Source organism: Trachurus japonicus, chromosome 12, assembly GCF_045865225.1.
Source record: "Trachurus japonicus isolate A0001 chromosome 12, Traja_1.0".
In the NCBI taxonomy this organism is placed as follows: domain Eukaryota; kingdom Metazoa; phylum Chordata; class Actinopteri; order Carangiformes; family Carangidae; genus Trachurus; species Trachurus japonicus.
Genome location: NC_140918.1, coordinates 30,470,801 through 30,488,988, shown reverse-complemented (window position 1 = coordinate 30,488,988; position 18,188 = coordinate 30,470,801). Strand labels below are relative to the sequence as shown.

General features: G+C 39.1%; 2 protein-coding genes across 2 annotated transcripts; both read left to right on the top strand.

Moving 5' to 3' along the window:
* The first annotated feature begins 4,858 nt into the window (after positions 1-4,858).
* On the top strand, positions 4,859-5,741 carry LOC146977795 (uncharacterized). The gene is made up of 3 exons (XM_085794348.1): positions 4,859-4,907; positions 4,993-5,349; positions 5,515-5,741. The coding sequence occupies exons 1-3, from the start codon at positions 4,859-4,861 to the stop codon at positions 5,739-5,741; spliced, it is 633 nt and encodes a 210-aa protein (XP_085650474.1).
* Positions 5,742-15,595: 9,854 nt separating this feature from the next.
* Positions 15,596-16,567, top strand: brcc3 (BRCA1/BRCA2-containing complex, subunit 3). Its single transcript, XM_085794202.1, has one exon. It carries the CDS (start codon positions 15,617-15,619, stop codon positions 16,430-16,432), a length of 816 nt encoding a protein of 271 aa, XP_085650328.1. The 5' UTR covers positions 15,596-15,616; the 3' UTR covers positions 16,433-16,567.
* Positions 16,568-18,188: the final 1,621 nt, after the last annotated feature.

Sequence of the window (18,188 nt, the reverse complement as noted above, 5' to 3'; positions counted from 1 at the left end):
ACAACAGACACAGCTCAGTATGTCACAGTAGCATGTTAACTTGTGGTGAATTTAGGAGAAATCTACTGATGAAGGAGACAAAATGAAGTAAAATAACCACCTTAATGTGGTTTTTCTACCATTTATTTTGACTTTTCTGTACTTTTCCAATTCCTGCTAAATACATTTTCAATCTTCCTGAAAAAAATGAGAATATTTTGTGGAGTCGTGGTTGATGAAGTTTGGCAAATATCAGAATTTTATCTCAAAAACTGAATTTTGAATTCTGCTCTCATGGGAACAACTGCAGTCAATGTAAGAGAGACATTTTTAAACATCACATTTTCTCTTGAGATGCAAAACACTTATCATTAAAAACCAATCACCAACATTTCCATGCTGTCTAGATGCAATTCATGTATTATCAGATTTTTTTTTAGATATTATAATTTGTGACATTTTGACCATTTTTGAAATCTACTTGCTGCCTGGCTTGTGACTCCCTGAGTCTTAGAGTCACAGAAAATGTTTAACAAATACATATCAGAATGTTACCTCTTTTTACTGTGGTTTCAAATCTGCCTGCACGACAGTGAATGGTTTACTCAATTTGTGAAGCCACCATAGCATTGCTACTTGTCAATTGCTCAGTGAGATAGACAACTGTCTTTGGTTCCAGAGGTTGTGGGTTCAATCCTCAACTGGTACAAATTGAACATTATAAGGTCAACTGTCCCGTCTTCCTATTCTCCTGTTCGTTGCTCAGAATTTGCCTAAATTTGCCCAAAAAAATAGCCCGGACCCGACCCATTGCTGCGCAGCAGCTATCATTTTGTTTGTATTTTGACATTTACTCTATGAACAATATTTGCACGCAAAACAACGGTAATGTAATTTTCCAAGTTGCCAAGACAACTGATTGGTCAGGTGGCGGAGCTTTCATACCTGGCAATCTCAGTCTGGAACATTGACATATAGCCACAGGGAATATTGAGAGAATATAATGGAATATTTTAAAAGCAGGGACTGGACTGAACTGAAGAAATGCTTTCTTAACAGTCTAACAGAATAAACAGAGCTGGGACAAACTTTTAAATATAGGAAAGGGTAAGAGGAATAAAGCACAATAAAATACATAAAAGGAGAAAGGAGAAATAAATACTACTTAAAGAAGTAAATCAAATAAAATCATGCAAAAACATGTTAAAACATAGGGGCAGCAGGGTCACCAGAACACATAGCCAGGTTGGCTGTTGAATGTTGAAATTAGTGGAGCAGCCCAGAATCCAGAATGTGACCACGGCTGTGTGTTGGGTGAAGTCCAGACATTGTGTGACCTGTTTATTGTCTGTACTGTCAATATGCAGATTAAAATTGCCCAGGGGGAGAACTGATGGTGAGATGGCAGATAACTGGGTGAAAAACTCTGAGGGGGCGGAACACACACACACACACACACACACACACACACAAAGGGAGAGAGAGAGAGAGAGGAGCGTCTACATGTGCAGTAAGATCAGGTATGAATCACAGCACATGTTTTGTTTTTTTCCCCCTTTTTTAATAGCCTAGCCTCACCCACTCATCTCTTCTCTGAGACAAAGATCTGAGGCTGAAGGAAGCTGAAGGATCCACGACGAGCTCCTGTTGTTGGTGAGAACATTTTTAGATTCACGATTTAAACACATCATTGTTGATCAATTTATTAACAGTAATAATAATAACAGTATTGATCATGTTTAGACAGACAATCAGACACATTCACCTTCAACTGATGGACTTCGAGAAAAAGAAATCAAATTTTGAAATTTGCCTGTTTTAACGTTTAATGATCCAGATTTTATTATCTTTTTTATTGGCAAACGTGCACAAGTGTGATTGACTGTTTATTAATTTATTATATTTATTATAATATTTTTCTTATATATCTTATGTATTTGTTTGGTTGTTTGTTTATTTATTCCGTTCTATCTCGTGGGAGAGAGAGGTTATTCTTGCCAGCCGCGCCCCCTGAACTGAACATCTAGTGCAGTGGTTCCCAACCTGGGGGGCGGGACCCCCCAAGGGGGGCGCCAAAGATCCAGGGGGGGTTGCGAAGCCCTCTTAATTTTGAGGGGTTTAATAATTTTAATGTAATTAAAATGTTAAATAAATGAGTAGGCTAAGCATTTAATTCATATGTGACAAAATCAACTAAATTCAAGGGCCACATTAAACATTTATTTGTGTATTTAAATAGATAAACAAATAAATCATATAGGCCTATATCAATAGATGATTGAATATCAACATTTTTATACAGCAGGGCAATATCAGTCACAACAAATACTACTGATAATAGTATTTTTGGTTACAGAAGTTAATACATTTATAATTGATAAAAAAAAGCTAAGCTAGCAGCAAAAAAAAGAATAAAACTGCTGATCTTCCTATAAAGTTATGCAGGGAATGTCATCATCTGTAGCGAGTATGAGCTGAGTGATTGAATTAATAAAAAATACAAACACAATATTTCAGTTTAGCATTGGCTGATACATCAACTTGTTTAATCAAATACTGGCTAGCATGCTACATTATGTTCAGCATGCTTCTTTACAAGTTACCAAAACCAGCATCTCACCCATCACCCCAAACACTTAAGTTATGTTACATGAGTATAACCCCAGCTCTGACTTCACTGTGAGGTCAAAGTGAAGAATGTCCTGAAAGATCATCAATTCCAATAGGCCTATATCAATAGATGATTGAATAATTATCAACAGTTTTAAAACATTAAATACATAATATACAGCAGGGCAATATCAGTCACAATGAATTTGAAAAACATCATGGAACACTGAGAAAAAACCTGTGTAAAATTACAACATATTCTTCAGAACTTGTTTGAAGAACTGTTTGTTCTATGCTGTTATTAAATTACTGAAATATAATAAAGTATTTAATGTACTTTAATGACAGTGGGCAGTGACACGCTGTCATTCATTTCAGCACTGAGACAACGGACAGCGCGCTCGGTCATATTCGGCACTACTAAGACAAAATAGGGAGGGGGGGGTCACCAAAGTTTTCAATGGTAAAAATATCTATCTATCAATCACATGGCCAAAAAATCTAAAAAGAATTATTCGTATCCAGAATTTCAAGATCATGGATGAGCAAAAAAGAAAGTCACCAAAGAGAAAAGTGAAATTTAAAAAAATAAGATAAAGAAATGCAAACAAACAAACAAACCCCAATCTTGTTTGTTGTCACTGCCACTGTCATTGTCTCATCTTGTTATCAGCACGTAAATAAAAAAATGAAAATAAATAAAGATTTTCAGTCTGTTTGCATGACTTCTCTGGAGCAACCACCAGTTGCTGAAGGAGCTTATAGCAGATGGCCTTGTGCAGACGGCTTGCATTGTCCAGAATTACCTGTTTGTTCAGTGCTCTCTTCATTTGTGCCACCAAAAAAAAAAACCCAATGAAGGATGATGCTGAAGTGTAAAAGATGATCAGATATTCAGCCATTTTGTGTTTTGTGTAATGTAGAGACAGGTGGTCTGACCTCTGCACTTACACTTACTACTGACAATTGACTGTTGATGGTTGTTGACAGACGCTCATTAACGCTGCTTGTTTGATCATGGTTTGGAGGATGTAGACGTTAACCTTCCTCTTGTGTTCAGGTCACCAGTGACCCGTATTCAGTTTTTAAATGCATAAAAGTACCACATAAATTTGTTTATAGCATCAAGGCTTTTTGAGTTTGTTAGGAACCTCTACAACATCATTTTGTTTCTTTAAAATTCACAAAATTCTAAAATGCTCTGGTTAAAACCCGTCTGCACCTCGATCACAGACAGACCACAGTGTGGTTTGCCACACAGCAGTTAGCCTATGTGACACGTCTCAGTAGATCAGTGGGCGCTGCTGCCGGTGTGTTTTTAAAATTAGCGAACAGCCTACAATAGCGCCGCAGATTTCTCATTCCCCACACTGATTGCCAGGATCAGGATGATTTCTCATGAATGAACGGGCAATATGTTACTGTCAGACCGGATCCTCCACTCTCTCTCTCTCTGTGTGTGTGTGTAGGCTACGCAAGAGCGCTGTTGCATGTTTTGACTCGTTTTTATACAGTCTATGGTTTTGACATACAACACAAACAGCCAGTGATAATGAGTTGCGCCGCACCCACAAAAATCTGGCTCAGCCAGCCGTAACCGATAATATAGCCTACGTACATCAATGGCCGTAACGCACACAGCACAACAGCTGCAGCAGTGCACGTCAAAGGGACACCGCCGAAAATAAAATAGGCTAGCTAAATAGGCCCTAGGCCTACACATAGTTTTGAAATTGTTTTTGCACATGTTTTCATTTATAAAAAGACCAAAAATGAAAACTTCTTGATCACCTAAAATGAATTATTTAAACAGCATTAGAAACGATTCTGTCCCAAGCCTTTTGATCCACAGTTTCCACTGTATTATGTTTGCACTGCAGCAGTTTGTTGAAGGTTTTTTTCAACACAGAAACGTGGTTGTTTTATCACTGACATCATCAAGTAGCACTTTACAAAGTGTCTGCTGACAGATGACAGTTTGTTGGTGTGTCAGTGTAAGGCTCAGTGGAGAGTTAAACTCTGTCTCCACCTTGTGTCAGATCCAGGTCCAGATCCAGATCCTCCCAGAGTTTGACTGAGTGTGAATGTTCCTGTAGCTGGTTGTTGCTCCATCAGCATGGAGGTCTGGAGTCCTGTCCTCTGATGGTCAGGTTGTAGCAGCAGGATGATGAAGATGAAGATGAAGATGAAGATGAAGATGAAGATGAAGCAGCCTGGTCCTGACTGGATGTAGTTGTTGATGTGTCACTGTCTCTGTGACAGGGAGAAGATGGTCTTCTGCTTCGTGCTGCTCCTCACACTGACCTCCCGTGTCTGTGGTGAGTTGACTCCTTCACTTTATTCTCTACAAACTGATACAAGTCCTCAGTTAGTCTGCTCCTCACTTTCCCTCTGTCTCCTCAGAACCAACATTTGTAGTGAAGGTGACACAGAGCTCCTATCAGGCAGAGGAGAACCACAACATCACACTGGAGTGGACCTTCAACACTCAGGGTTCAGCAGAGCTTATTGGTATCTATTGTGTACTGTTGGATCACAGAGCCTCAGTCCTGTATCATCTACGTGAGGGCGTTGAGGTCTCAGGGTCTCAGAATAACCAGTTTTCAGGACGAGTCCAGTGTGACAGAGACGCCCTCAGAGAAAGACGAGTCAGACTTCATGTGTCCAGACTCAGGACTGAAGACTCAGGACGGTACTGGTGTAAGGTCGCTGTTACTGAATATGGGAGTAGCTCTGCTGAATGTCGACTGAACGTCACTGGTGAGTTGATCTGAGTAAAGAGTTTCCAGCTGTTTGGTGTAAACACATCAGTCCAGTCCACTCTCAGAGTGTTTTAAAATAGACATACTATGTACATTATGTTACATACAGTAACTGAAAAGTTTCCTCCTCAGATCAATCACCACATGTTTATGTCCTTTGCAGCAGCTGCTGATCAACCTGAGACTCAGAGACCAACTGAGAGACCAGAACCAGAAACACCAGGACCAGAGAGTCGGGGAAGGATTGGCCTCTATGTTAGACTGGGACTGGTATCAGCAGTAGCAGTAGCAGTAACAACAGTTCTTCTGGTCAAACTCTGCTACTCCTCAACTCATAGGTCCAGTGATGAAACCTCAGTTCACTGGAGTAGAACCTCTGTTCCTCAGTGAACTGACTTCCCTCTCCTTGAATCTGCTTTTCACTGCACAGAAAGTCTGACATTTCACTTTTCAAAAAGGGACTTGTGGTATACCTATTGATGTGTTGATGAAAAGAAGGGATCACCGCTGACACGTCTTCGCTTGTATTCAAAAAACAAGTTTATTAACAAGAGGAAGAACAGTGTACAAAAAATGTCGAATCCTGGAACATCTCAAGTGTCAATATGAGAAGTTCTCGCGACCGGCCCAGAGTTCTGACTTATATACCTTTTCTGACTCCCCCATCTCCAGCCAGAGAGGAACCTCCCGTCCAGATGGACCTTGACCTTTTAACTTTTAGGCTAGAACGAACCCAATGCCCTGTTTCTCATGTCTCTTACCCATTAGAGAAGACAACAGGAGGATCATTCAGTCATATTGAACCATAGCCTACATATCCCCTTAGGTCAGATGACTTCTAAACAAATTATGGAACCCATGGAGTAGAGCATCATCCACACACTCCTTCAGTTCCAAACAAGGCACACATACATACAAAGAAGAATATGATGATAACAAGATATTAAAGCAAGGAAGTTAAGGTGTATAATACACTACAGACTCATCAGAACCAACTGGACCCTCTCATTGTCAGAACACAGCTTTTATTTTTCTTCTTAGAAACGTCTTCAAGAACCAAAAGAAGTCCAGTTCAAGTCAACTTCAGCTCTTAATGACCTGGATGACTGAGAACCTTCAGACACAAGTCAGAGAACATCAGCTCAACTCTTGACTCAGCAAACAGAGACTCTCTCTTCAACATTTGCTTCAGATGTTGAAAATTATGTCTGTGGATGTCTAATTGTTTTTATGTACATATTGTAAATAAACCTTTATTGATACATTCTTACATACAAAAGTTGTCCCTGGTCTCTTGTCGGTCAATCTCAGACCCAGAAGTCTCTCAAAGTTTCAACAATAACAACATCCATCATCCCACATGGCTCAATAAACCAATAAAAGGTCAGATAACTGCTCAGTGGAGCTGTGAGGTGACTCCAGTGTTGAACAAACTATTTCTAAATTTGAAAAAAACAAAGATTATGTTATTTGGTAAACACAACACTGATGTCCCAGTTCAAATTAAAATTGATAATGTAATAATTGAAAAAGTAGAAGAAACTACATTTCTTGGAGTGAAAAAATGTGCTGGAAACCTCAGATAAAACATGTTTGTTCTAAAGTTGCAAGGAGTGTGGGTGTCATCCGAAGAGTTAAGTATATACTAAATCATAAGTCTTTACTTTCACTATATTATGCTTTTGTTTTTCCTTATCTGAACTACTGTGTGGAGGTCTGGGGCAATACATACAACAAATTTGCACCCATTGATTATTCTACAGAAAAGAGCTACGGTATTCGTAATGTTTGTAATGTAAAGTACAATGATCATACAAATGACTTGTTCTTGAGGGCAGCAGTATTGAAATTCCTGGACCTGATTAAACTAAAAACTGTACAAATTGCCTATATGGCCAAACATAATCAATTACCTGATACTATACAAGGTCTCTTCTGTGAAAGGGAAAGTGCCAAGAGATATGACCTCCGGGGTAAACATAAACTGGCACAGCAGCTCACAAGAACAACCCTTAAATCTATGTGTGTCTCAGTAATTATGTGGAATAGTTTGGCTGAAAACATTAGAAATAGTAAAAGCCTGAGCGAGTTTAAAAGAAAGTTTAAACAGCAGATGTTTGATGTGTACAGTAGGGAAGACGGTGGTGGTTAAATTAAATTAAATTAAATTGATTAAATAAATACATAAATAATATAGGACAAATGTAGGACTGTTGAGGGAGCTCGCAATGCTCCTACTTCAATGCTTTTTGTTTGTTTGTTTGCTCGCTTGTTTTTTGTTTTTTTGTTTTTTTGTTTTTTTTGTTGTTGTATGTCTCGATGGTGTCTTTATGTGGGGGATGGAAATTTAAAAGCTATGCTTCGTCCATCCCCTTTTCACACCAGGTGTTGTTGTTTTCTAACTGTGCTGTTGTTGTATTGGTATGTTGGTGTCTGTAGTTTGTTCTGTTTGTTTGCTGTGGTCTGGTGTGAAATAAACAGTGAAACTAGAAACAGCAGTGGCGCCATCTGGTGACAGAAACACGTGACTGCAGCTCCTCAAGTCGTTTTTTTTTCTTCCTCCAGCCGCTACAAGGTCTGAGAGCTGAGTTATGAAGACAGAGACATGGAGGGGTGACGTCAGGAGACAGAGAGACACTTTAAGTTTGAGTGTGATGTCAGAGGACACGTAGAGACGTTATTACTGATCAGCCGGAAGTAAAGGAGGAAATAGATCCAGTATTCTGGGATTGTTGAGTTTGAGCATGTAGACTTATCTAATCCTACCCCTATCATTTTAACTATATGTTCTAATTAAACATTTTACACATTACACATTTTAATCCAAATAGTAAGTAAGCAAACACCTTGTGTGAATTATTCAATGTACCTCTGGAGAATCATTTCTTTATGTCTCTTTTTAAACATGATTATACTCGAAATGTTTTTGATTTCAGTACTCAGATTATTCCACAGTTTTACTCCACAAATGGTGATACAGAAACTTTTCTTTGTTGTGCGAGCTCTACCAACCTTTAGATTTGATTTCTCTCTTAAATCATAACCTTGCTCTCTTTCGTGAAACATTCTCTGAATGTTTCTTGGTAGCAGATAGTTCCTTGCTTTATATAATACTTGGACTGTTTTATGCTCCACCAAATCAAACAATTTTAGAGTTTTAGATTTCCAAAATAAGTCATTGGTGTGTGCCCCATAATCAACCCTGTGAATAATTCTCATTGCTCTTCTTTGCAGTATGAAAAGTGGCTGAAGTGCAGTTTTGTATGTGTTTCCCCATGTCTCCGTACAGTACTCTAAATAAGGAAGAATCAGTGAATTGTACAGAATATAGAGTGATTTATGATCTAGGACATGCTTTGCTTTTACCAAAACTGAAATGCTGCGAGACAGTTTAGATTTGATATGTTTAATGTGAGGTTTCCAGCAAATTTTGTCATCTATTATCACTCCCAGGAATTTATTTTCATTTACTCTTTCAATATTTACACCATCTATTTGTACCTGTATTTGATTGTGTATTTTACAGTTTCCAAATAACATGATTTTTGTTTTGTTCAGATTTAGTGATAATTTATTCTTGTCAAACCATTTTTTAATTTTACTTAACTCTGAAGTGATGACATCCAAAAGTTGCTGCAAATTTTCACCAGAACAAAAAATGTTTGTGTCATCTGCAAATAAAATACATTTAACTAGACTAGACACATTACAGATGTCATTAATATATAGGACAAAGAGTTTGGGTCCCAACACTGACCCCTGGGGGACACCACATGCAATATCCAGACATTCTGACGAACAGTCTCCCATCTTCACATATTGCTGCCTGTTTCTCAAATAACTTCCCACCCAATTCAAGGCAACCCCCCTGATCCCATATTGCTCCAATTTATAAATCAATCTATTGTGGTTAATTGTATCAAATGCTTTTTTTAGATCAATGAATACTCCTGCTGCATTGCTTTTTATCTATGGAATCTGTTATAGTTTCTATAAGTTCTGTTAAAGCAAGTGATGTTGAATGGTTTGATCTGAAACCATATTGACTGTTACTAAGTAAGTTGTGTTTTTCTAAAAAACTGTCCAATCGATTATTAAAAAGTTTTTCTAGTATTTTTGAGAATTGAGGAAGAAGAGAAACAGGCCTGTAATTTGTGAAGTGGTGACGATCCCCAGTTTTATACAGCGGTGTTACTTTTGCTAGTTTCATTTTATGAGGAAATTGCCCGGTTTGGAATGATAAATTGAAGATATGAGTGAGTGGTTTAGAAATCCCAGCAATAACCCTTTTTACTGTTTTCATGTCTATGTCATGACAGTCAGATGACATCTTGTTTTTACATTTATTAACAGTTTCTATAATTTCTTTTTCTTCTATTGCTCTGAGAAACATAGAAGAAGGATTCCTTTCTATGACCTCCTCATTGGTACTTCCAGTCATTGGTGGATCGGGGATTTTTTCTGCCAATTTCGGTCCAACACTTACAAAGAAATGATTGAACTTATTAACCACCTCCTCAATATTATCAACATTTAAATCATTATCAATAAAATATTCGGGGTAATTAGTCTGTCTAGAGCCATTTCTTATTATACTGTTCAAAATATTCCAAATACCTTTAATATTGTTTTTGTTATTTTCTAATATTTCATTATAATATTCCTTTTTACGTATTCTCATAATGCTAGTTAATTTATTTTTATATTTTTTATATTTGTTTTCAGCTTCTGCTGTTCGATGTTTTAGAAATTCTCGATATAATGTATTTTTCTTTTTACAAGCGTTTTGAAGTCCCTTTGTGATCCACTGATTATCTTTATGATTTTGTTTTTTTCTATATTGTTTGATTGGACAATTTTTATCATAGAATACACAAAAAAATTTTAAGAATTCATCATATGCTTTGTTGCAGTCATTTTCTTTATATATTCGTTCCCAGTCTTGAGCTAGCAAATCATTTCTTAATTTAACCATAGACTCTTCTGTCCTAACCCTTCTATATTGTAGTTTGTTATCCTGTTGGTTATTCATGTGGCTGTTGTTGTAAGTTGTAAAAACAGGCAAATGGTCACTGATATCACAAACTAACAGTCCGCTCACTGTGTCATTATCTATTTGATTAGTGAAGATATTATCAATGAGTGAGGCACTATGCGAAGTAATGCGGCTGGGTCTGGTGATTTTAGGATATAGACTTAAGCTGTATAAAGTGTTGATAAATTCTTCTGTCATTTTGTGTTTATTTTGGTTTAGTAAGTCAATGTTAAAGTCACCACAGATAAACATGACTTTCTGACTTATTCTTGAGAAATTTTCCTCCATCCAGTCCCTGAACAAGTCTATGTTTGAACCTGGTGCTCTGTATATACAACTCACAATGATATTTTTCTTTCTCTCCATTACAATTTCTATAGTAACACATTCAAGAAGATTATCTACTACTACTGACAACTTTTCATCAACCTTGAAATTGAATTTCCTGTCCACAAACAAAGCAACACCACCACCATTCTTGTTTTTTCTGTTTACATAGACCAATTCATATCCATCCAGTACAAAGTCAATAGCCCGTTCACTGTTCATCCAAGTTTCTGATACAGCAATGATGCTAAAAGGCTGTGTGATCTGGCTTAGGAAATATTTTATGTTCTCAAAATTGGCATACAGGCTCCTGCTGTTAAAGTGGATTATTGATATTTTGTTTCCAGATTTTATAGTGTTGTTGAACTGTTCTTCAGTGTAATAGTAGCAGTTGTTCTTGATGTTAGGGAAAAAGTTGTTTTCTGGATCAATGTCATTTTCTATGTCCTGTGGATGATGCTCAGTATATTGAAAAGGGTTTAGTTCTAGATCCTCATATTCAGTAATCCTTTGTGTAACATTATTATTTCCAGAATGTGTTTGGGTTGTGTTTGTTATCATTAAAAGTGTGTGGGGTTACCCATACCTGCTAGGCTTGTTGCTCTTGGCTATTTTGGAGTACTGCTGCGAGGACGAATGATCAGTTTGTCGTGCCGTAGGTAGGCAATGTCCCCCCTCTCTCTCGCAGCTCTCAGATCTGGCATCAGTTCTTTCCTCTTCCTCCTCACAGCATCTGTGTAGTCCTCATTTATGTAGATTTTACTTCCCTTCAGGTTCTTGGTGTGTTGTAGAATGGTTGATCTGTCCTTATATCTTAAAAACCTCACTACTATGGGCCTGGGTCTGTCACCTCCGGGAGGTTGATAGTGATTTGGTGGAGGATGTGTCAGAGCAGGAAGACAACGCCAAAGAAAACCATATTATATATAAAGCAGGGAGAGTACATTTTTTTTATAATAAGCATTTTATTATTTAATGTTTTTGTGTTCTAAGTGGTAAATGTTGAATTAATATTGATAATTATGATTTCTTATGATATAGCATCTACCTTATAACATATAGCACCTAATGGTCGCAATGGTTAAACATGGTCATATTATGAATTCCAACAGTTCCACAATGTTCATGCCATTTTAAAATTCAATGAAATATATTTAAATCATTGTGGCTTTTATGTGTTTATGTCTTATGTAGAACAGGATGTAATACTGTGTAATAGTAGAAGTTTTTCTCCAAAAACGAGTGTTGTAAAACTTAAAAAATGCACTCTCCCTGCTCTCTGAATTTTTTTTAACACTTAATCATACATTAATTTATGTGTCATAGGCTATTTAAACATTCTAAATAGATCTGTAGTTTAAAATTCAATATAGACACTTACTATGAGGGAATTCTTGGTCCGGGTCAAAATTGACCCGAACCATACTGTGAAGGTATCAAATTTAAACAGTATGTAAGGGTTAGAGTGGACATGTCTCATTCAGTTAGCACCTCTTTAGCTGAGGACTTCATAGAAAGGAAATCAGACAGAGCTTATGAAAGGTTGACACCAAACGTATGTTCAAACTGCAGAATGAATCCAGATCAGAAGTCTTTTCCATCAAAAATCCACACCTTTTACTCTAGAAACTCCTAAAAGACCTGTATGTTTTTGGGAAGGTCTTGATCACAGTTTTCAGCATTTCTTCAGCAGGTTTTCAGCTACTTTTACATTAGAATTACTTTCACCGATCTGCTCTGGTCCAGGACTGGTGTCAACACCACAGTTTACAGCACTATACCATACTCTCCATTTCTAAACCAAAGAGTTTTTTCTCGGCATGGCAGTTGAGGGTTTCAGTCTCCAGCCCGAGTCTCAGGTTCCCTTCATACAGGCCATGGATGGGACCGGCAGGATTCCACATTCAAGACATCACATGTTGTCTGGCCAATGAGGATATCACCTGTGATACACAGTATATAAACTGCTGGATATTTGCTGAGCTGACAGTGACATGTCCTCTACTGTAGTAGCATGAAAACTGGAATTCTTTTCTATTGACATGTTGACTGATTTGGGTCTATGGAGAGAAATAAATTCTAATTTCATCAGTCTGCACTGCAGCATTGGTCTTCTTGTGTGGTGTTTGGTGAGTAGCCTCTTGCACTTTCTCTGTGTAGGCTACTTCACCCACAGTAGGCTACGCTAATCACTGACAAGTAATTGCTAAAAATGTGTGTAACTGGTTCAAACTGAATGAAGTCATATGAAATGTTGATCTTTATAAAATGTGATCTTTATAAAGTAGTGTGTAGTTTTTTGCAGTGCAGTTTGTTTCATTTTGCAAAAGATCTGAGGTTTCTGCTAATTGTGTGTAGTTAAAAAAACAAACAAACATGGGTCCTGTTTTCAAAGCGTGGGAGGCCAGAGTGTTTTAGTGTAGCACCCGAGAACATGGAAGTGAAGAATAATGAGGGTGTTTTTTTGTTTGTTCTTTTGTTTTGTTTTTATATATCCAGTGGTGGACAGTAACAGAGTAAATATACTTGAGTACTGTACTTAAGTAGGCTACATATCCAGAGGATTTGTACTTTACTCGAGGATTTCTTTGGTACTTATTACTCTTACTTGAATACATTTCCAAGACAAATATTTTTACTTTTACTCAAGTTAATTTCTAGGAAGGCTGAAAAGTACTTGTTACTTTCAGGTCTGCTCTCTTTTTTTTCTAAAGCTGTTTGTCAAAGAAGGAAACCCTAACCCCTAAAAGCAGCACATCAGTGCAGCTGCTTTCAAAGAGTTCATTCTCACAGAGTTAAAAGCTCCTTACATTCATTTAGAAAAAAATATAGTAATTCATTGATGTGAAAAATAAGAAATTTACTCTTACTCTTACTTTTACTTAAAGGTACAGTATGTAAGAAATCTAAAGCAACTGGCCGTAAAATCCTCCTAATATGTCACAGAGACTCAGGAATAATGTTCATATAACATGATGAACTCACCAACAACAATAGTACAGCCAGAGTATTCGCATTAAAAATCGTTTTTTGCAGACTGCAAATCATGTTTATGTTTTGAATTTACGTGTTTACATGTTGCGCCACCTAGCCCTCTCTCCCAGTCACGGCGGCGTCAGTGGCATTTCAGCCTCCGGTCTGCTCCACTGAGCTGCTGCTACGGCTGGGAGAAAAAACGAGATTGCTGTGTTTTGAATTTGACTGCAGTAACCATTTTTGGCCACATTCTTACATACTGTACCTAGTAAATTTAAAGGGACAACGAGGAGTTTTGGAAAAGCGAAGCGTTTTCACACTACATTTATGAGCCTCCGCGCGCACCGTAAAATTCTTTTGACCGGCGCAAGACGGACTCATGTTTTCATTCATCAATAATTAAAGTCAGAGGTTCAAAGAGGTTCACATACCGTCGTAGTTCCGACCATAAACGGTGATTCAGCTACGTTATTCTCATGACTCGTTGCGAAACTGAAAGTAAAGAAACGCTGGTCGGCTCGACCAGCATCTCCGCCACCACTAATAATAACAAAATAACGATAGAGACAAAACGATATATTTATCGAAAATGGGCCCATTAACAAGTGTGGGTAGCGGAGATTCATCCACATTAACGTGAGACTTTTTTATAACCGAATAGAAACTCCTCGTTGTCCCTTTAAAAGCATGTACTTTTGGATACTTAACTACCTTTAAAAGCAAGTACTTTTTTACTCTTACTCAAGTAACATGTCGACTGAGCTACTTTTACTTGTAGCGGAGTAAATTTTGACCAGTAGTATTTGTACTCTTACTCAAGTACTGGGGTCGAGTACTCTGTCCATCTCTGTATATATCCTATTTAGGTATTTATTTTTCTATACATGAAATGTAGTAGAACAGTGGTTCTCAACTGGTGGGTCGGGACCCAAAAGTGGGTCGCGGACCCGTTCTGGATGGGTCGCGGGCAGCTGGTCAAAAAAGTGAATAATATTTAATGCACATCTGATGTTGGACATGTCTTTTATTTTGAAAAATAACTTATTTTGAAAGGCACACGAGACACATGAACACATGCAGTTGTAATGCTCCTCCTCACTTTCTTATTATTTGCTCTGAATGCAAAGATATCAGTTTCTTATTAATGTGGCCTGAATGCAGTGAATCTTGTTTTGTTTTGTGAATATGCTCTGAATGCAGAGATGCATTAGAAGTCAAATATATCATTTTGTTGGTCTCCATTTTGTGCAGTTTGATATTTTTTTATTCACTTCCGTACATGCAGTTGTCATGGTCCTCCTCCGTTTCATCCATGTGCTCTGAAATGCACTTTGCTCAATAAAGAGCAAAATGAGTTTTTAAAGGCTTTAAAAAAAAAATCTTGGTTTGAATTCTATAAAAGTGGGTCGCGACTTAATGACCACGGGAAAATGTGGAGCCCAGAGTGAGACTAGTTGAGAACCCCTGGTCTAATGCAGTGGTTCCCAACCTTTTTTGGCTCGTGACCCCATTTTGACATCACAAATTTCTGGCGACCCCATGTGGTCGCGGCCATCAATCAAGATGCTCGATTTATATTCAAGAAAGTTAAAGTATAGAAAACAGTTGTTTAAGATTGCGTGTGGTGTTTTTTAATTTCAAAAAGAATAATAATGAGTTAAAACTATATTTTTATCAGTATTTTTTTTTTTTTATCAATTAGCTACTGGACATTTCAGGGGATCCCATTTGAATTCCAGGTGACCCCATGGGGTCCTGACCCCAAGGTTGAGAAACACTGGTCTAATGGAGTGTAAAGTTTGACTGTTCCACACTCCAGTCCGGTAGGTGGCGGCAATGCACTATAAGTTGGCTGCCATCCGCCAATCAAAATCAAAAGAAGAATCAGAAGCAGCAGAAGGCGGAAGTGAAGCAGCAGCTCCTGTGTATGTTTTGGTCTTGGTCCTCTCAGCTGGTCAACATGGCGGTGAGCTCCGTCCACCTGGAGTCTGACGCCTTCCTGGTGTGTATGAACCACGCGCTGAGCACGGAGAAGGAGGAGGTGATGGGGCTGTGCATCGGGGAGGTGGAGCCCACGCGGATCGTCCACATCCACTCCGTCATCATCCTCCGCCGCTCCGACAAGAGGAAGGACCGGGTGGAGATCTCCCCGGAGCAGCTGTCCGCGGCCTCCACGGAGGCGGAGCGGCTGGCCGACATGACCGGCAGACCGATGCGCGTGGTGGGCTGGTACCACTCCCACCCGCACATCACCGTGTGGCCGTCCCACGTGGACGTGCGGACCCAGGCCATGTACCAGATGCTGGATCAGTGCTTCGTGGGCCTGATCTTCTCCTGCTTCATCGAGGACAAGAACACCAAGACCGGCAGGGTCCTGTACACCTGCTTCCAGTCGGTGCAGGCGCAGAAGGGCTCCGAGTACGAGCGCGTGGAGATCCCGGTCCACGTCGTGCCCCGCGAGGCCATCGGGAAGGTGTGTCTGGAGTCCGCCGTGGAGCTGCCGCGGATCCTGTGTCAGGAGGAGCAGGACACGTACCGCAAGATCCACAGCCTGGCCTACCTGGACCCCGTCACCAAGATCCACAACGGCTCCGTGTTCACCAAGAACCTGTGCAGCCAGATGTCGGCGGTGAGCGGCCCGCTGCTGCAGTGGCTGGAGGACCGGCTGCAGCACAACCAGCACAGCGTGGTGGAGCTGCAGAGAGAGAAGGAGCAGCTGCTGCAGGAGCTGGCTGCTCTGTAGGAGGCTGCTGCTGCTGCTGCTGCTGCTGCTGCAGGAGCTGGCTGCTCTGTGAGAGGCTGCTGCTGCTGCTGCTGCTGCTGTTACACCATATGGACCTCAGTTGGTTTTTTTGGTACCAACCACACACAAAAAGTCTTGACCTATGATCATTTACCTTACTGGTGTCAGTGCAGAAGAGGATTAGGGCCACTGTGGGGTAGGGGTGGGCGATATGACGATATTAAATCGTGAAGGATTAGAGCGTGTAGACGATCTGCCAAAGTGCAGAGATCGTAGGATCGTCTGGGGCACCTTTTATGTTGCAAGAGTATGTTTAGGCTACTTGCACATGTTGGCAAAACTGCAACTATTTAAATGGGCTCTATGCACAGCTCCACTACTTCCTGAATTTCTGAAAGGCAGCTCCCAAACTGATTAATCAGACACACCTGGATTAATCAGTTTGTCTAATAATGTAAGACAGAAAATAAAGGAGCTGCCTTAAATTCAGGAAGTAGTGGAGCTGTGCATAGTGCCCATTAAAATTTGTTTAGAAAGGCTCTTTGACCTAAATTGTCTGTTTTTCAATTTTAGATTTAAGATCGTGATAAAATCGAGATCGTTATTTTATTTTTCAAAAACCGTGATATGATATTTTTGCCATATCGCCCACCCCTACTGTGGGGGGAAAAAAGTGAGTTCTGACTTCTCAGAATTCACTTTGTTTTTCACGGTGTCCCTAATCCTAAACTTCTGATTATTGTTGGGGTTTTTTTTTTCTTCTTGTGTAAATACCAGAACAAAACTGGCAACTGTCAAAAATCTCTGAACATGACTTGTTTTTCTCTGGTGATGAGCTGAGTTGATCAGCTTATTGTTTCAACCCTGTCAGCCTATCAGAGCTGCTGTTGTTCTTTTATGTTATTCTTTGATCAGATAGTGGTCGATTTAAGTAAAGACATTAAAAACCCTTTTGCTCTTTCAGTTTGGTCAGTTCATTGTAAAGCATTTTGTTACAGGAGTTTGTGAAAAGATTGATTTCAAGGGGTGTTGTTTCACTGTTCCCTTTACAACATCCCATAGTACATACAGTGTGACCTCTGCATTTGCTTTTTTTGTCACATCTGGAAGCTAAAACTATGATGGTGTTTGACCCTCTCCTTTAGAAATAACTTGTATAACTTCTTCAAGCTAAAACGTGGTCTACAGTTAGTCCTGATGACCTCACTCATGCTCCTGTGGCTCGGTGGAAGAAAAACCTGCAGCCAGGATCAGTTTGTTAGTTTATTGTTGTTCAGTCAGTTCTTAACTAGTCACAGATTGAATTCTTCCATAACTTCCTGGTTTCAGGTGGATAGAAGATGTTAACTGCATCACACCCACCCACCCTTGTAGAAAGAAAACTGTAAAACATGAAGCAGTTTATGGAAAATGGACGTAAATAGTGAAAATTAGAGTTGTTCACCTAAATATTTCTCTATCACTCTGAATCAGAGGCTGGTGATGGACAAGACAATGTGCCTTTGGACTAATGAAAGTGTTGATTGTAGATACTGTAAAATGTATATGAAGGTTATTTGTGTGGGTGGTTGTCTATCATAAAATCTATTTGACTTCACTGTTCATGTGTTCACTGTTGGTGTGCTTTGCCTTTTTGAGCTGCCTTGTCTCTTGACAGAGTCCAAACCCTGTGTTGTTTCTTTGTGAAATGTTCCTATCTGTAAAATAAAACCTATTTTGTTACTGAACCAGGACCCAGATACGGACTTCACTGTCA